Source organism: Cherax quadricarinatus, chromosome 24 (assembly GCF_038502225.1).
Source record: "Cherax quadricarinatus isolate ZL_2023a chromosome 24, ASM3850222v1, whole genome shotgun sequence".
Taxonomy (NCBI): domain Eukaryota; kingdom Metazoa; phylum Arthropoda; class Malacostraca; order Decapoda; family Parastacidae; genus Cherax; species Cherax quadricarinatus.
In genome coordinates this window covers 27,942,801-27,958,876 of record NC_091315.1, presented here as the reverse complement: position 1 = coordinate 27,958,876, position 16,076 = coordinate 27,942,801, and the positions used below count along the sequence as shown (strand labels likewise).

The following is a 16,076-nucleotide window of genomic DNA, read 5'->3' as shown; positions in this document are numbered from 1 at the left end:
ATACATTACCTTGCACGGTATACATGACCTTGCACGGTATACATTACCTTGCACGGTATACATAACCTTGCACGGTATACATAACCTTGCACGGTATACATAACCTTGCACGGTATACATAACCTTGCACGGTATACATTACCTTGCACGGTATACATAACCTTGCACGGTATACATAACCTTGCACGGTATACATTACCTTGCACGGTATACATTACCTTGCACGGTATACATAACCTTGCACGGTATACATAACCTTGCACGGTATACATTACCTTGCACGGTATACATAACCTTGCACGGTATACATAACCTTGCACGGTATACATAACCTTGCACGGTATACATTACCTTGCACGGTATACATAACCTTGCACGGTATACATAACCTTGCACGGTATACATTACCTTGCACGGTATACATAACCTTGCACGGTATACATAACCTTGCACGGTATACATAACCTTGCACGGTATACATAACCTTGCACGGTATACATAACCTTGCACGGTATACATAACCTTGCACGGTATACATAACCTTGCACGGTATACATAACCTTGCACGGTATACATAACCTTGCACGGTATACATAACCTTGCACGGTATACATAACCTTGCACGGTATACATTACCTTGCACGGTATACATAACCTTGCACGGTATACATAACCTTGCACGGTATACATAACCTTGCACGGTATACATAACCTTGCACGGTATACATAACCTTGCACGGTATACATAACCTTGCACGGTATACATAACCTTGCACGGTATACATAACCTTGCACGGTATACATAACCTTGCACGGTATACATAACCTTGCACGGTATACATAACCTTGCACGGTATACATAACCTTGCACGGTATACATAACCTTGCACGGTATACATAACCTTGCACGGTATACATAACCTTGCACGGTATACATAACCTTGCACGGTATACATAACCTTGCACGGTATACATAACCTTGCACGGTATACATAACCTTGCACGGTATACATAACCTTGCACGGTATACATAACCTTGCACGGTATACATAACCTTGCACGGTATACATAACCTTGCATGGTATACATTTCAGAGAAACTGGTTTGCACTTCAACGCTTCATGTCTCCTTTCTTAATTATAGGAACTACTTTCACAGTCTTCTGGATCTCTAGCAACTGTCCCATATCTGTTGATTTATTAAAGATCTTAGATAGTGTTGAAGGCAGTGCTGCTGCTCCCTCACGCAAAATCTATGATGACATCAGAAGTTTCTTTGTTTCTTCCCCTGTTGCGTGGACGGCATCCAGAACCTGTCGGTGCTCCCTGCTCCTTGATTTGTCTGGTATTACCTTCGTAGACACTGAGAAGACCTTTTCAAATCGTCTTGTTGTGGTTCGTGAGCTCTCCTCCTTCCTTCTTTAGTCAAATTAGTTGGTCCTTTACTGTCGTCTATCTTCTGATATGACTTCTGATCGCTGTTGAAATTGTCGCTTTATCTTATGTGTATGTGTGTGTGTGTGTGTGTGTGTGTGTGTGTGTGTGTGTGTGTGTGTGTGTGTGTGTGTGTGTGTGTGTGTGTGTGTGTGTGTGTGTGTGTGTGTGTGTTTGGGGAAAGGGTTGTTTGCACAAATTACACAGTAGAAACAGGTGGGTGCTAGAGCAACTTTACAGATACTTTGGGTCACAAGAGATGGAAAAAACGCAAGAGGAACAACAGAAAAAGACTGGCAGAAGATTCACGTGTAAGTCACAGCCAAAACTCGAGAGGCAAAGATCAGCTTGTTGAATGAAAAGGAATAAAACAGCTGGTAAATTAAAGTGGAGCCGTTTATGTAGATTCTTTCTTCCGATATGAGAGCCACGCAAGAACACCTGTGAAGACACTTGCAAAGAAAGCTTTTACCGTGACAACGTTTCTTCGTCTCTGTGTTGAGCTTTATCAACTCTATAACAACAACTTTGTTCTGCATCAAATGCATTCCTTACATTCTTTTGAACAGTACTTGCCATTCAATTGGAACACCGGCGCCTAAAAACAAAAACAAAAGAGAGAGAACAATTACCCGGAGAGAGCTCCTAGCAAAGATGTTCCGGAACAGAGAAGTCACATTTAGAGTGTGTCGGAGAGGCTGGCGAAACTATCTGGTGAATATTACCCAGAGTTTATTGTTGGGATCTAATGGAACGCAAGCGTGGCTTGATGGGTAGAATTGCGGACCACTTGTGTATCGCTGTTTTCCACGGAGTCTTTTTCCAATAGTAATGGAAGCTGGAAACATCAGAGAGGGGATGTGTGGTGAAATTTACATGGAAATAAAAGCTTAGACGAAGTGCGCTGGAGAGGGTAATGGAGCGGACAAGCGTTTACGGAGATATAGAATGTGTACGGAGACACATGGTGTATATGTATGGAAAGCGTGCAAGGTATATGTACGGAGAATGTGCACGGAGACATATGATGTGTGTGTGTGTATGGAGAGCGTGCACGGAGTTGCACGCAAAGGCGGGTGTGTGCACGAAGACACAAGGAAGTTACTGATATACTAGGCGACAAACGATGAACTGATAGAGTCGCTGGTGGACTAAACTTCCCCACAATAAAACGCCATAATCGTCACTGTCTTATATAAATACATAACCAGTGCAGCTCCACTGACGGAAGACGATCATGACAGTATAACAGAGAGCCAAGAAGACAAGTGTCACTGTGGCCGCACTCTACTAAAGTACCTTACTGTTAATGACTGTAGAATGCTTTTCTAATTTAAAAACTATACGAATTGTTTCTAACGTTATCTTTAAGTTCTGTGGTAGTTGGTAGGTGACAATAAATGCAGTAAAGAAAAGAGAGTCAGGTTACCGGCATGTGAAGTAGAAATATGATCGAGTTTAACAGAGTCCAGACAAGTTGGAGAAATTATTTTATTCCGATAGTTTTTTTTCTCTCATTGTTGAAATATTAATCAAGTCATGCAGATGTTGATGACTAAGACACATGTGGCTCACCTGGATATATTCGTTTATCAAAGATTTTGTTGTGATCATGTTATCTTGCCGCCTAGTATACTCCTTCAACCTTCGTAAACACACCCTTGTACAGGCTGGTTGTTCATGCCTCTTATTCATCAATTTATTGGTATTATTTATCATTAATGTAATCATAGAAATATATATATATATATATATATATATATATATATATATATATATATATATATATATATATATATATATATATATATATATATGAAGGAGGGGTGTTAATGTTGCAGTTTAAAAACTGTAGTGTAAAGCACCCTTCTGGCAAGACAGTGATGGAGTGAATGATGGTGAAAGTTTTTCTTTTTCGGGCCACCCTGCCTTGGTGGGAATCGGCCAGTGTGATAATAAAAATAATAATAAAAATAAATAAAATATATATATATATACATATACATATATATATATATATATATATATATATATATATATATATATATATATATATATATATATATATATATATATATATATATATATATATATATATATATGTCGTGCCGAATATGTAAAACTGGTCAATTAGCAAGAACTCATTTAAAATTAAGTCCTTTCTAAAATTTTCTCTTATACGTTTAAAGATATATATTTTTTTCATTAATGTTGATGTAAAAATTTATAATTTTCCACCAAAAGAATCTTAGAAAACTTATCTAACCTTATTATAACAAGTGCAATTTATTTTAGCCTAACCCAACTAAATATATTTTAGATTTGTTTACAGTAATTTAATACTAAACAAACACAATGAAATATATTTTTTTCTTTAGGTTCAGAATAAATTTGACGAAATTATTGCATACACAAATTTTCACTTGTCCTATATGGCAAGATAAGCGTTGCTATTTATGCCAAGATCGCAAGTTCTGCCTATTCGGCACGACATATATATATATATATATATATATATATATATATATATATATATATATATATATATATATATATATATATATATATATATATATATATATATATATATATATATATATATATATATATGTGTGTGTGTGTGTATAAACCTTCATATAAATTGCAAAAGCCTTCAAAGTTGAAACATATTATTGATATGGTTACTATGGATGATCAAAGAGTTTCATCTCTATTAACGTACAATTAAAAATATTTTTAAGCGGTAGTAAATACTGCAGAAGACTGAGTGCAAGTACCACTAAACATGACGTTAAGAAATCCCGAGCCTTGTGTGAGAGTGATAATACACTCGGTCACACGTGCAAGAAGAATAACATCAACGATGCACTCGGTCACACGTGCAAGAAGAATAACATCAACGATACACTCGGTCACACGTGCAAGAAGAATAACATCAACGATGCACTCGGTAACACGTGCAAGAAGAATAACATCAACGATGCACTCGGTAACACGTGCAAGAAGAATAACATCAACGATACACTCGGTCACACGTGCAAGAAGAATAACATCAACGATACACTCGGTCACACGTGCAAGAAGAATAACATCAACGATGCACTCGGTCACACGTGCAAGAAGAATAACATCAACGATGCACTCGGTCACACGTGCAAGAAGAATAACATCAACGATGCACTCGGTCACACGTGCAAGAAGAATAACATCAACGATGCACTCGGTCACACGTGCAAGAAGAATAACATCAACGATGCACTCGGTCACACGTGCAAGAAGAATAACATCAACGATGCACTCGGTCACACGTGCAAGAAGAATAACATCAACGATGCACTCGGTCACACGTGCAAGAAGAATAACATCAACGATACACTCGGTCACACGTGCAAGAAGAATAACATCAACGATACACTCGGTCACACGTGCAAGAAGAATAACATCAACGATGCACTCGGTCACACGTGCAAGAAGAATAACATCAACGATGCACTCGGTCACACGTGCAAGAAGAATAACATCAACGATGCACTCGGTCACACGTGCAAGAAGAATAACATCAACGATGCACTCGGTCACACGTGCAAGAAGAATAACATCAACGATACACTCGGTCACACGTGCAAGAAGAATAACATCAACGATACACTCGGTCACACGTGCAAGAAGAATAACATCAACGATGCACTCGGTCACACGTGCAAGAAGAATAACATCAACGATGCACTCGGTAACACGTGCAAGAAGAATAACATCAACGATGCACTCGGTAACACGTGCAAGAAGAATAACATCAACGATGCACTCGGTCACACGTGCAAGAAGAATAACATCAACGATGCACTCGGTAACACGTGCAAGAAGAATAACATCAACGATGCACTCGGTCACACGTGCAAGAAGAATAACATCAACGATGCACTCGGTAACACGTGCAAGAAGAATAACATCAACGATGCACTCGGTAACACGTGCAAGAAGAATAACATCAACGATGCACTCGGTAACACGTGCAAGAAGAATAACATCAACGATGCACTCGGTAACACGTGCAAGAAGAATAACATCAACGATGCACTCGGTAACACGTGCAAGAAGAATAACATCAACGATGCACTCGGTAACACGTGCAAGAAGAATAACATCAACGATGCACTCGGTCACACGTGCAAGAAGAATAACATCAACGATGCACTCGGTAACACGTGCAAGAAGAATAACATCAACGATGCACTCGGTAACACGTGCAAGAAGAATAACATCAACGATGCACTCGGTAACACGTGCAAGAAGAATAACATCAACGATGCACTCGGTAACACGTGCAAGAAGAATAACATCAACGATGCACTCGGTAACACGTGCAAGAAGAATAACATCAACGATGCACTCGGTCACACGTGCAAGAAGAATAACATCAACGATGCACTCGGTCACACGTGCAAGAAATCTTCCTGAAGGTACCAGGAGTCACTGGTGTCAGATGGTATTGTAAAGTGTGCGCATATTTGAATTTTCCATGAAAATCCATTTCTCGAGAGTCATGTCCATTAAATGGAAACCGAGGGCAATATTTAGGTGGTCGGATTCAAAAGTGTTGAAATGTCGCTTAAATGGTCGTAAAACCGCTTAAGGGAAGACACTTATAGCTGTTAAAAGGCAAGTTGGCTCATTACTCTGCCCAGACTTGTAAGAAGGAAAAAAGAACATGATATGAAGGTTGAGTCAGCAAACATGTGTTATACTTAATGGAAGGAAATGACGATGAAGTTGTGGAATGAACAGTTTGGAGTGATCTGAGTTAGTGAGATATTTCTAGCAGAATTCACAAGAAAGTTCACTCGCTAAAAGACTACAGAGAGCTGGATATTTTTACGGGAAATTGTGCAAAACCTCAGATGATTACAGTTAATTACAGGTGAAGTGGTAACAGTTAATGAATGTATCTCTTGTACTAATAAAAGAACCACAATAGTACATTGAACACTGGCTACTACCAGGTTGAATAGTCACGCTGGCTACTACCAGGTTGAATAGTCACGCTGGCTACTACCAAGCAGAATAGTCACGCTGGCTACTACCAAGTTGAATAGTCACGCTGGCTACTACCAAGCAGAATAGTCACGCTGGCTACTACCAGGTTGAATAGTCACGCTGGCTACTACCAAGCAGAATAGTCACGCTGGCTACTACCAGGCAGAATAGTCATGCTGGCTATTACCAGGTAGAATAGTCACGCTGGCTACTGCCAGGCAGAATAGTCACGCTGGCTACTACCAAGCAGAATAGTCATGCTGGCTACTACCAGGCAGAATAGTCACGCTGGCTACTGCCAAGCAGAATAGTCATGCTGGCTACTACCAGGCAGAATAGTCACGCTGGCTACTGCCAAGCAGAATAGTCATGCTGGCTACTACCAGGAAAAATAGTCATGCTGGCTATTACCAGGCAGGATAGTCACGCTGGCTACTACCAGGCAAAATAGTCATGCTGGCTACTACCAGGCAGAATGGTCACGTTGGCTACTACCAGGCAGAATAGTCACGCTGGCTACTACCAAGCAGAATGGTCACGCTGGCACCCACACACAACTACACAAAAAATACTGACTACATGATAACAAGGAAAAATACTGACCACTGCACGGAATCTAGAGAATTGCTGACCACTACACGGAACCTAAGGAATTACTGACCCCTACACGCAACCTAACGAATTAGTGACCACTACACGGAACTTAGGGAATTACTGACCACTGTTTCAGAACATAAGGAATTACTTACCACTGCACGAAAACTAAGGAGTTACTAATCACTACACGGAATGTAGAGAATTACTGAAAACTACACAGAACATGAGGAATTACTTACCACTGCATGGAACCTAAGGAGTTACTAACCACTACACGGAACTTAAGGTATTACTGACCGCTACATGGAACCTAGGGAAAATTACCGACCACTACAAGGAACCTAAAGAATTCCTGACCAATACAGAGAACCTAGGGAATTACTGGCCACTACACGGAACTTAGGGAATTACTGGCCACTACACAGAACCTAGGGAAAATTACTGACCACAACACCGACAAGAACGTAATATCAGTCCTCATGTCACATGTTATCGGGGAAATAATTCCACCGAGAGGCATTGTAGCTGAAGAAACTGGCTGTCTTCCTCTCTCTCTCTTTCACCGATAATCCAATAATCAATAGTGTGTGTACGACGGCTTAAAAAATCCACCAGTACCGGGTTTGATGTTGCCTCAAGTCTCAGCCCACTAACGCTACCGACAAAAGCTTTGTTTTATTGTTTTCGAGTGGAGTTGACTTAATATTTTCAAGTTCAGACGGACGGTTGCCAGTTCTGTTTGTAGACTTTATCGGTGTAAGGGAGGATTAATACATATATCAGAAGTGAGAAAAATAATGTTTGATGATGATGATGATAATAATAATAATAATAATAATAATAATAATAATAATAATAATAATAATAATAATAATAATGGAAGTATGATGATAATAGATGTGTGATAATCCTGGCGATGATATGGTGATATGAGTTTGTTTAATGAAAATCCTTCATTAAGTTAAGCAGAATGACGCTTCCCACAGGTACTGTTGTACGTCATGTCATGGTAATGGCAAACAGTAACGATCAATAGATGATTAAGACACATGTTAATATTAGGACATCTTTACTGTCGATAATAAAGACATCCAACTGTTGTACACACGTCTTAATCATCCTGTGTTGTTTATATTAATAACACATGTGTCTAGTACGGAATTTATCCCATGGATATCCACTCCATGATAAGAAATATATATGTTTTTGCAGGCTTCACTGCCTACCAGGGAGAGTGACCCACTGCTGCTGCTGGGACGGTCAATGGTGGCACCTACGCCCACTGCTAGCGCCTCGCCGCCCAAGGCTTACCCTCATCACCTGCCCTCTAGCCACGCCCTACCATCATATCCCCATGACATGTCTTCCACACCCTCATCCCCGTCATACCCTAACGATAGGTCCTCCCTTCACGTCCCCATAACGTACCCTCATGATGTCCCCTTCACCCCTTCCATGACTTCCTTCTCGCGGGAGGAGGACCTGCTTCCTTTTCCTTACAGCCACCACCTTTCCACCACAACACTGCCCAAGTCCTATTCTCGAGATCTCGCCTCGCTATCCTATGCTCAGGGTAATCCTGCTCGCTCTTACGCCCATCACCGACTTAGCCTGAGGAATGATCTCATGCCTATAGAACGGGGCGCCCCCTCGGTATCGTCCTCCCGGCGCGGGTCGATGTCTTTAGCAGCAACCAGTCCAGAGAGAGAGTCGCCTCTGGGTCCACTGGTCAGTCCCCTCTGTAGGCCTGACGACTTCACCTCCAGCCAGCGAGAAAGCTCGGTGTAGTCCCCATTGACGAGGCCTCAGTCTTGTCGGGTGCTAAATATCCACCATTTGTGGCTTGAAGGTGAGTACTGATCCCAGCCCAGCCAGCCACAACACCTTATGTTAAGGTAGGTAAATGGGGCAAAAGTGCAACTAATGAAATTTTGTGGCGACGTTTCGCTCTCCAGGGGCTTTGTCAAGCCGTTACAAACAACACAGGGATACAGAGGTTACATGTAAACATAGAGTGAAGTACAAGCATAGTGTAATGGTTGTAGGTAGTAGTGGTAGTTGTAATATTTGTGGTAGTTGTAGTAGCAGTAGTAGTAGTAGTAGTTGTAGTAGTAGTAGTAGTAGTAGTAGTAGTAGTAGTAGTAGTAGTAGTAGTAGTAGTAGTAGTAGTAGTAGTAGTAGTAGTAGTAGTAGTAGTAGTAGTAGTACTGGTAGAAGTTAAAATGTCACATTAGTTGCACTTGTGTCCTTTTACTTAACATATTGTCGATAATTCTACGAATATTCTTACACGTCACGTCCAGCTGAGATGAAACTGCCAAGCATCTCACTACATTGTTACTCGTTCAGTCGAACATTTCACCCTTCACAAGGAATCGATCTTGGGATCTGCATAAAAATTTTTAATCAGAACCAGCAAAAATGAGCGAATTTAAATTAAAAAAAAATCCTTATCAGAACTGTTGAGCGGATTAGACAGGTAAAGATCCGGAGTGACGTGGCGCAGCGCACGTCACTCCGGCTGAGCGAACTGCGCTCAGCCGGAATTTATTACAACGTTAATTCTTAATTTCTCGTGTCTTATAGCCTTAAATTTGCATTTCCTTGCTTAGCATGCAAATTTCATGGATGAAATTCATATCCATTATATAATAGTAATATCTCTGCCAAATTCTGTCTACTGCCTTATGGGTCAGAGTTGAACTGTCATGTGCTTCTGATGACATGAATTTCCCCTTTTTTTATATATATAAAAATAGTTAATCAGTTGATTGTTAATTTTACTCTTTTTTTTTTATCTTTGTTTAGAAAAAGCTTTAGGCCGCCTTGATAATGTAGGCCTAAGGCTCTAGGAGTCAGAAGCTGCAGTAGCTAACAGCTGCACCAGTCTTCAGGAACCAGGAGCTGTAGAAGTCTCCAGGAGTTAGCAGCTGAAGCATTCTACAAGGAGCAGGAACCGCAGCTGAGTCCAGAGATCAGGAGCAGCAGCAATTTTCCAGAGCTCAAGATACTGCAGCAGTCTTCTGGGACCAGGAGCTACAGCATTCTCCAGGGACCAGAAGCTGAGGCATTCTCCATTGCATGGAATGCAGTGGCAGCAGTTTCCCAAGGCGAGAGGCTTCAACAGAGCCCAGCAAGCAGCTAGAGCAGTCTGCAAAGCCGTCGGCGGTAAGAAATCTTCAGCGATGAACAGGTGCAATAATGTCAAGTGACCAGCATTTGGGGATGTTTTGAGAATATCGCAGTTGTATCAGTCGTCTCTATGATATAGCAGCTGTATCATCGACAGGCCAGAAGCTACAGCCTCCACGCAGCTGCAGCCTATGTTGATCAACAGCTGCATCAGTATCCAAGGTTAACAAATCTAGAAATGAACAAGCATCAGCAGTTGCAACAATGTCCTAAGACCAGTAATTGAAAGTCTCCGGGAAGCAGCTGATACAACAATCCGCGGAGGCTAGCAGCTGCAGGAGACTCCGAGCATGATGGCAGTGTGCAAGGATAACCATCTGTAGCAGCATGTAAGGATAAAGCAATGCAGGAATCTCAAGCAATGAGGAGGACGAAGTTGCATGCAGTGGTCTTCTATGATAATCATGTGCAGCAACCTTCAGGGACCAGCGTCAGCGTCTACAGTGACAAAACAGCCTCGATGGATCATAAGTTGCAGGAACTTCCAAGATCATGCAGTAAATTGTAGCATCCTCCGCCATGAAGGTACTTGCTGTCCATTAGCAGAGACGGCGGAACCTCCCCGACCCCTCGAGTACTTCTCATAATTCCTTCCCACGTCACTGAAGAGGGTCACACGAAAAACTATTACTCACATTAAAAATTCCCAATATTTTGTTAACATACAAATAATTTAACTAATGCGCTAGTATGCAGTCCGAGTGAGTAGGCTGAGGCTACTTTAGAAAAGTATGGCTGCACTTACAATTAAGTTTCACGTTCCCTTGAATAAATAAGTGATAAACATTTACAGAGAAATATTTTAAGTACGCACAAGAAAATAACTCATATGACTATTTTGTACCAGGACAAACGAGTTATGTGGATGTTCCATGAACACGTTGTGAAATTAAGGGAAATATTTCTTGGGAAATATAGCCTCCTCATAATGAGGAAATAACCTTGACGGTGATGAGGGATGATCCCTGATGAGTGTTACTGAAGATGTGAGGTGATTCCTACCTGCTGAGGTGACGAGTTTACCACAGATTGGTAAACTGGGCGTGGTGTGTAGCAGAAACTGTCTTAAGCCCTGACGGCGAGTCTTAACTGTTGCTTTACGACTGTCTCGAATGACAGTCATCTGTCATTGATGTCTTCTGTCTGTGTGTCTGTCTCTTCATCTCATTCCCTTCATTTCTCTCTGTCTTTCGTTCTTTTTCGATTATACAATAATTGTCTGCTCCTCAAATAAAAATATATGTAGTTGAATGTGTTTTATTAAAGTCTGCTCCAGCCACTAGACACAAACATTACCCTGTGTTCTAGTCACTAGACACAAACATTACCCTGTGTTCTAGTCACTAGACACAAACATTAGCCTGTGTTCTAGTCACTAGACACAAACATTAGCCTGTGTTCTAGTCACTAGACACAAACATTAGCCTCTGTTCTAGTCACTAGACACAAACATTAGCCTGTGTTCTAGTCACTAGACACAAACATTAGCCTGTGTTCTAGTCACTAGACACAAACATTAGCCTGTGTTCTAGTCACTAGACACAAACATTAGCCTGTGTTCTAGTCACTAGACACAAACATTAGCCTGTGTTCTAGTCACTAGACACAAACATTAGCCTGTGTTCTAGTCACTAGACACAAACATTAGCCTGTATTCTAGTCACTAGACACAAACATTAGCCTGTATTCTAGTCACTAGACACAAACAGTCTGCCTGTGTTACTAGTCACTAGACAAACACAAACATTAGCTCTGTTCTAGTCATTCTAGACTGACAAACAAACATTAGCCATTCGTCTAGCACTAGTCACTAGACACAAACATTAGCCTCTGCTCCAGTCACCAAACACAAACATTAGCCTCTGCTTAAGTCACTAGACACAAACATTAGTTTCTGCTCCAGTTACTGGACACAAACATTAGCCTCTGCTCCATTTACTGGACACAAACTTTAGCCTCTGCTCCAGTTACTGGACACAAACATTAGCCTCTGCTCCAGTTACTGGACACAAACATTAGCCTCTGCTTCAGTCACTAGACAAAAACATTAGCCTCAATTCTAGTCACTAGACACAAACATTAACCTGTTTCAGTCACTAGACACAAGCATTAGCCTGTGTTCTAGTCACTAGACACAAACATTAGCCTGTTTCAGTCACTAGACACAAACATTAACCTGTTTCAGTCACTAGACACAAACATTAGCCTGTGTTCTAGTCACTAGACACAAACATTAGCCTGTGTTCTAGTCACTAGACACAAACATTAGCCTCTGTTCTAGTCACTAGACACAAACATTAGCCTGTTTTATTAAAGTCTGCTCCAGCCACTAGACACAAACATTAGCCTCTGTTCTAGTCACTAGACACAAACATAAACCTGTTTCAGTCACTAGACACAAACATTAACCTGTTTCAGTCACTAGACACAAACATTAGCCTGTGTTCTAGTCACTAGACACAAACATTAGCCTGTGTTCTAGTCACTAGACACAAACATTAGCCTCTGTTCTAGTCACTAGACACAAACATTAGCCTGTGTTCTAGTCACTAGACACAAACATTAGCCTGTGTTCTAGTCACTAGACACAAACATTAGCCTGTGTTCTAGTCTCTAGACACAAATATAGGCTGAAGTTCTAGTCACTAGACACAAACATTAGCCTCTGTTCTAGTCACTAGACACAAACATTAGCCTCTGTTCTAGTCACTAGACACAAACATTAGCCTCAATTCTAGTCACTAGACACAAACATTAACCTGTTTCAGTCACTAGACACAAACATTAACCTGTTTCAGTCACTAGACACAAACATTAGCCTCTGCTCCAGTCACTAGACAAGCAATAGCTGAAGCTTCAGTCACCTGAACACATATACTTATTTTAAGACACAACAGCCTGCTAAAAGTCACGGAAGTAATCACAACATTGCTTGTGCATCTTGTCACAGTAGACACCAAAGAATTATAGCTTTTTGTAGTATAGTTTTTGGTTTGTCTAGTATCAACTTCCTGTTTCTAGCCCTCACCTTTCTGCTCTGGCACAAACATTAACTCTCTAGTCACTACACACAAACATAGCTCTGTTCTCTAGCCATTCTAGCACAGCATACTCTGTTCTAGTCATCGCTCTGTCTTCACTGCCCTTACTGTGCTGTCACTATACCTCTTTCACTATTACCTTCTCCCCACTCTACCTTTCTGTCTCTCAAGTACTTTTCTCTCACTGCCCTTAGCCTCTGGTCTAAGTCAACTCACTATACCTTGTCTATCACTGCCTTACCTTTCTGTCTCTCAAACATCTCTCTTCTAGTCCTGCCCAATACCTTTTCTAGTCCTATCTACCTTTTCTATCTTTTTTTTTTTTTTTTTTTTTTTTTTTTTTTTTTTAGGGACAAAACAATTGAGTTCTAGCTTTAGTACCTTCTAGTCCTCTTACCCTTTCTCCTACTCTCTCTCTCTCACTCTCTCTGTCTCTCGCTCTCTCTCTCTCTCTATCTCTCTCTCTCTCTTATCTCTCTTCTATCCTCTCTCTCTCTCTCTCTCCTCTCTCTCTTCACTCTTCTCTGTCTCCCCCTCTCTGTCTCTCTCTCGCTCTCTCTCTCGTCTTTTTTTTTTTCTCTCTCTCTCTCTCTTCCTCCTTTCTCTTTTTTTTCTCACTATCTCTCTCTCTCTCTCTCTCTCTCTCTCCTCTCTCTCTCTCTTTCTCGTCAAGGGAGATTATATGATGGCTGTGAGGGGCTCATGATCCAGGGAATTGGATATGCCTTTCCCTTCCTTAGATCAAACCTGAATGCCTCTTGTTACCTCGGGTACTATATGGCTCGTACGGACTTAGCGCTCCCCCACGAATGCAGTAATAATAATGTGTGTTACATGCGGGTGTGTTGCTCTACGTTGGCAAATTGTGTTGACTACTACCTAGAAAATTTTGTAAAAGGAATTTCTCCTCTTAATTTTCTTTTAATAATTAACGTAAATTAACTATGTAATAATGGATTAAATAAATCTAACCATTTCTGTTGTAATCCATGATTAAAAGATTTCTCGTATGAAGCTTCAGTGTTTGAGTGTGACGTGACTTGGTTGATAAATGAGACGTCAAGTCTATCCACAATACCAGGATCATTGAAGCTGCTTGTAACCTGTTCACCACCAGTCAACAATACGTTGATCCCTTAAGCAGGAATTAAAGTAAGTTCTCAGCATATACACAACGAGAAACATGCACCTCTCGGTTTGTATATATATATATATATATATATATATATATATATATATATATATATATATATATATATATATATATATATATATATATATATATATATATATATATATATATATATATCTTGTCTCGTCATGTGAAGTGTACAAATGGAGTACACAACTCCATGTCACCCAGCTGGCCTCGCCGACCATCTTCCTCGACCCTGCTACTATGTAGTATGCTGTTGCAGGTGACAGAGTTACTGTTACAGGTGACAGAGGTTTTGTTGCAGGTGACAGATGTGCTGTTGCAGGTGACAGAGGTGCTGTTGCAGGTGACAGAGGTGCTGTTGCAGGTGACAGATGTGTTGTTGCAGGTGACAGAGATGCTGTTGCAGGTGACAGATGTGTTGTTGCAGGTGACAAAGGTGCTGTTACAGGTGACAGAGGTGCTGTTGCAGGTGACAGAGGTGCTGTTGCAGGTGACAGAGGTGTTGTTGCAGGTGACAGAGGTGCTGTTGCAGGTGACACAGGTACTACTATTACAGGTGGCAGAGGTGCAGTTGTAAGTCGGTATTTTTCAGGATGTATTGATTTGCCCTTCTGCCTTGGATTTGTTTTTTCTTCCTTCCCAGTCGTTCAATACTAGAATGTGATGTTCTGTTTTTAGTGATAAATGGTCTCGTTACAACGCCTGGGTATAGGGGACTTCTTAGGGAAATTTCCCTTCAATCAAAATAAGAATAGAAAAAAAAGGGAAAAAAACTCTTGCGTACTCTTTTATATATTTATTTTAGTAATCTACAAAAAAGAGCTCGAAGTTCAATTTATTTTTAAAAGTCCATTATATCAAGATCTAATATATCAAGGGTCGTTATACTCAGGATTTACTGTTTCTATTGACTAAGTTTTACAAAATGCATACGTTGGCCGACAATATTGGAAAAAAAAACACATGTTGCACAGCAGGCTTTCACAGGAACGACGTTTCGCTCTGTGTCGAACTTCATCAGGATCTCCAAAGAGCGAAATGATCTCCCAGTTACAGAGTTAATGTCTTCGACTTTAATTAAGACAACGTTTTCTAAGGAAGCAATGACCTTTACTGAACTTACGAGGGTTTTCCTGCAGCTTGCCAAGTTCCTTAGAAAGTGGTCACTAAATTACCTTACTAATTTTGAAGGAGTTTGTGCGTTTAAGTTTATAGGTAAATATTTATGCTTAAGGTGCCTTGTTTTGGAGAGTGTTCGTTGTCTTAATAATGTTTTATTTGTGTCTTGAAGCGCTATACATTGTCTTAGCTTATTGCAAACGTTGTTGAAGTTGTGAGCAGTGACTTGAAGCGCTGTTCATTGTCACACACAGTGTGTATGTGTCACACACACTGTGTGTATGTGTGTGTGTGTGTGTGTGTGTGTGTGTGTGTGTACGCATACTTTTACTGTTGTCAACATTACTACAGCAGTGAGATGTTTTCTTCTAGCAATTATTATTTTTCTTCCAGCGGTGAAAAAAATGTTACAAGGTAGTGAACATTGTTCTGTAACAGCGGAGCGTTTCTTGCGGCTGTGAACATTGTCTTGCAGCTGCAGCGAACATTCCTTGAGAAGCG

At 40.7% G+C, this 16,076-nt stretch overlaps 1 protein-coding gene across 2 annotated transcripts in view; it reads left to right on the top strand.

Moving 5' to 3' along the window:
* Positions 1–11,507, top strand: part of LOC128690858 (protein turtle homolog A) — a 355,396-nt gene extending 343,889 nt beyond the window's left edge. For both annotated transcript variants that reach the window (XM_070088297.1, XM_070088296.1), the window contains exons 15-16: positions 8,277–8,913; positions 9,873–11,507. In XM_070088297.1, the coding sequence (XP_069944398.1) occupies positions 8,277–8,852 (576 nt within the window). In that variant the 3' untranslated portion in view covers positions 8,853–8,913; positions 9,873–11,507. The remainder of the gene's footprint in view (positions 1–8,276; positions 8,914–9,872) is intronic.
* The last annotated feature ends 4,569 nt before the right edge of the window (positions 11,508–16,076 follow it).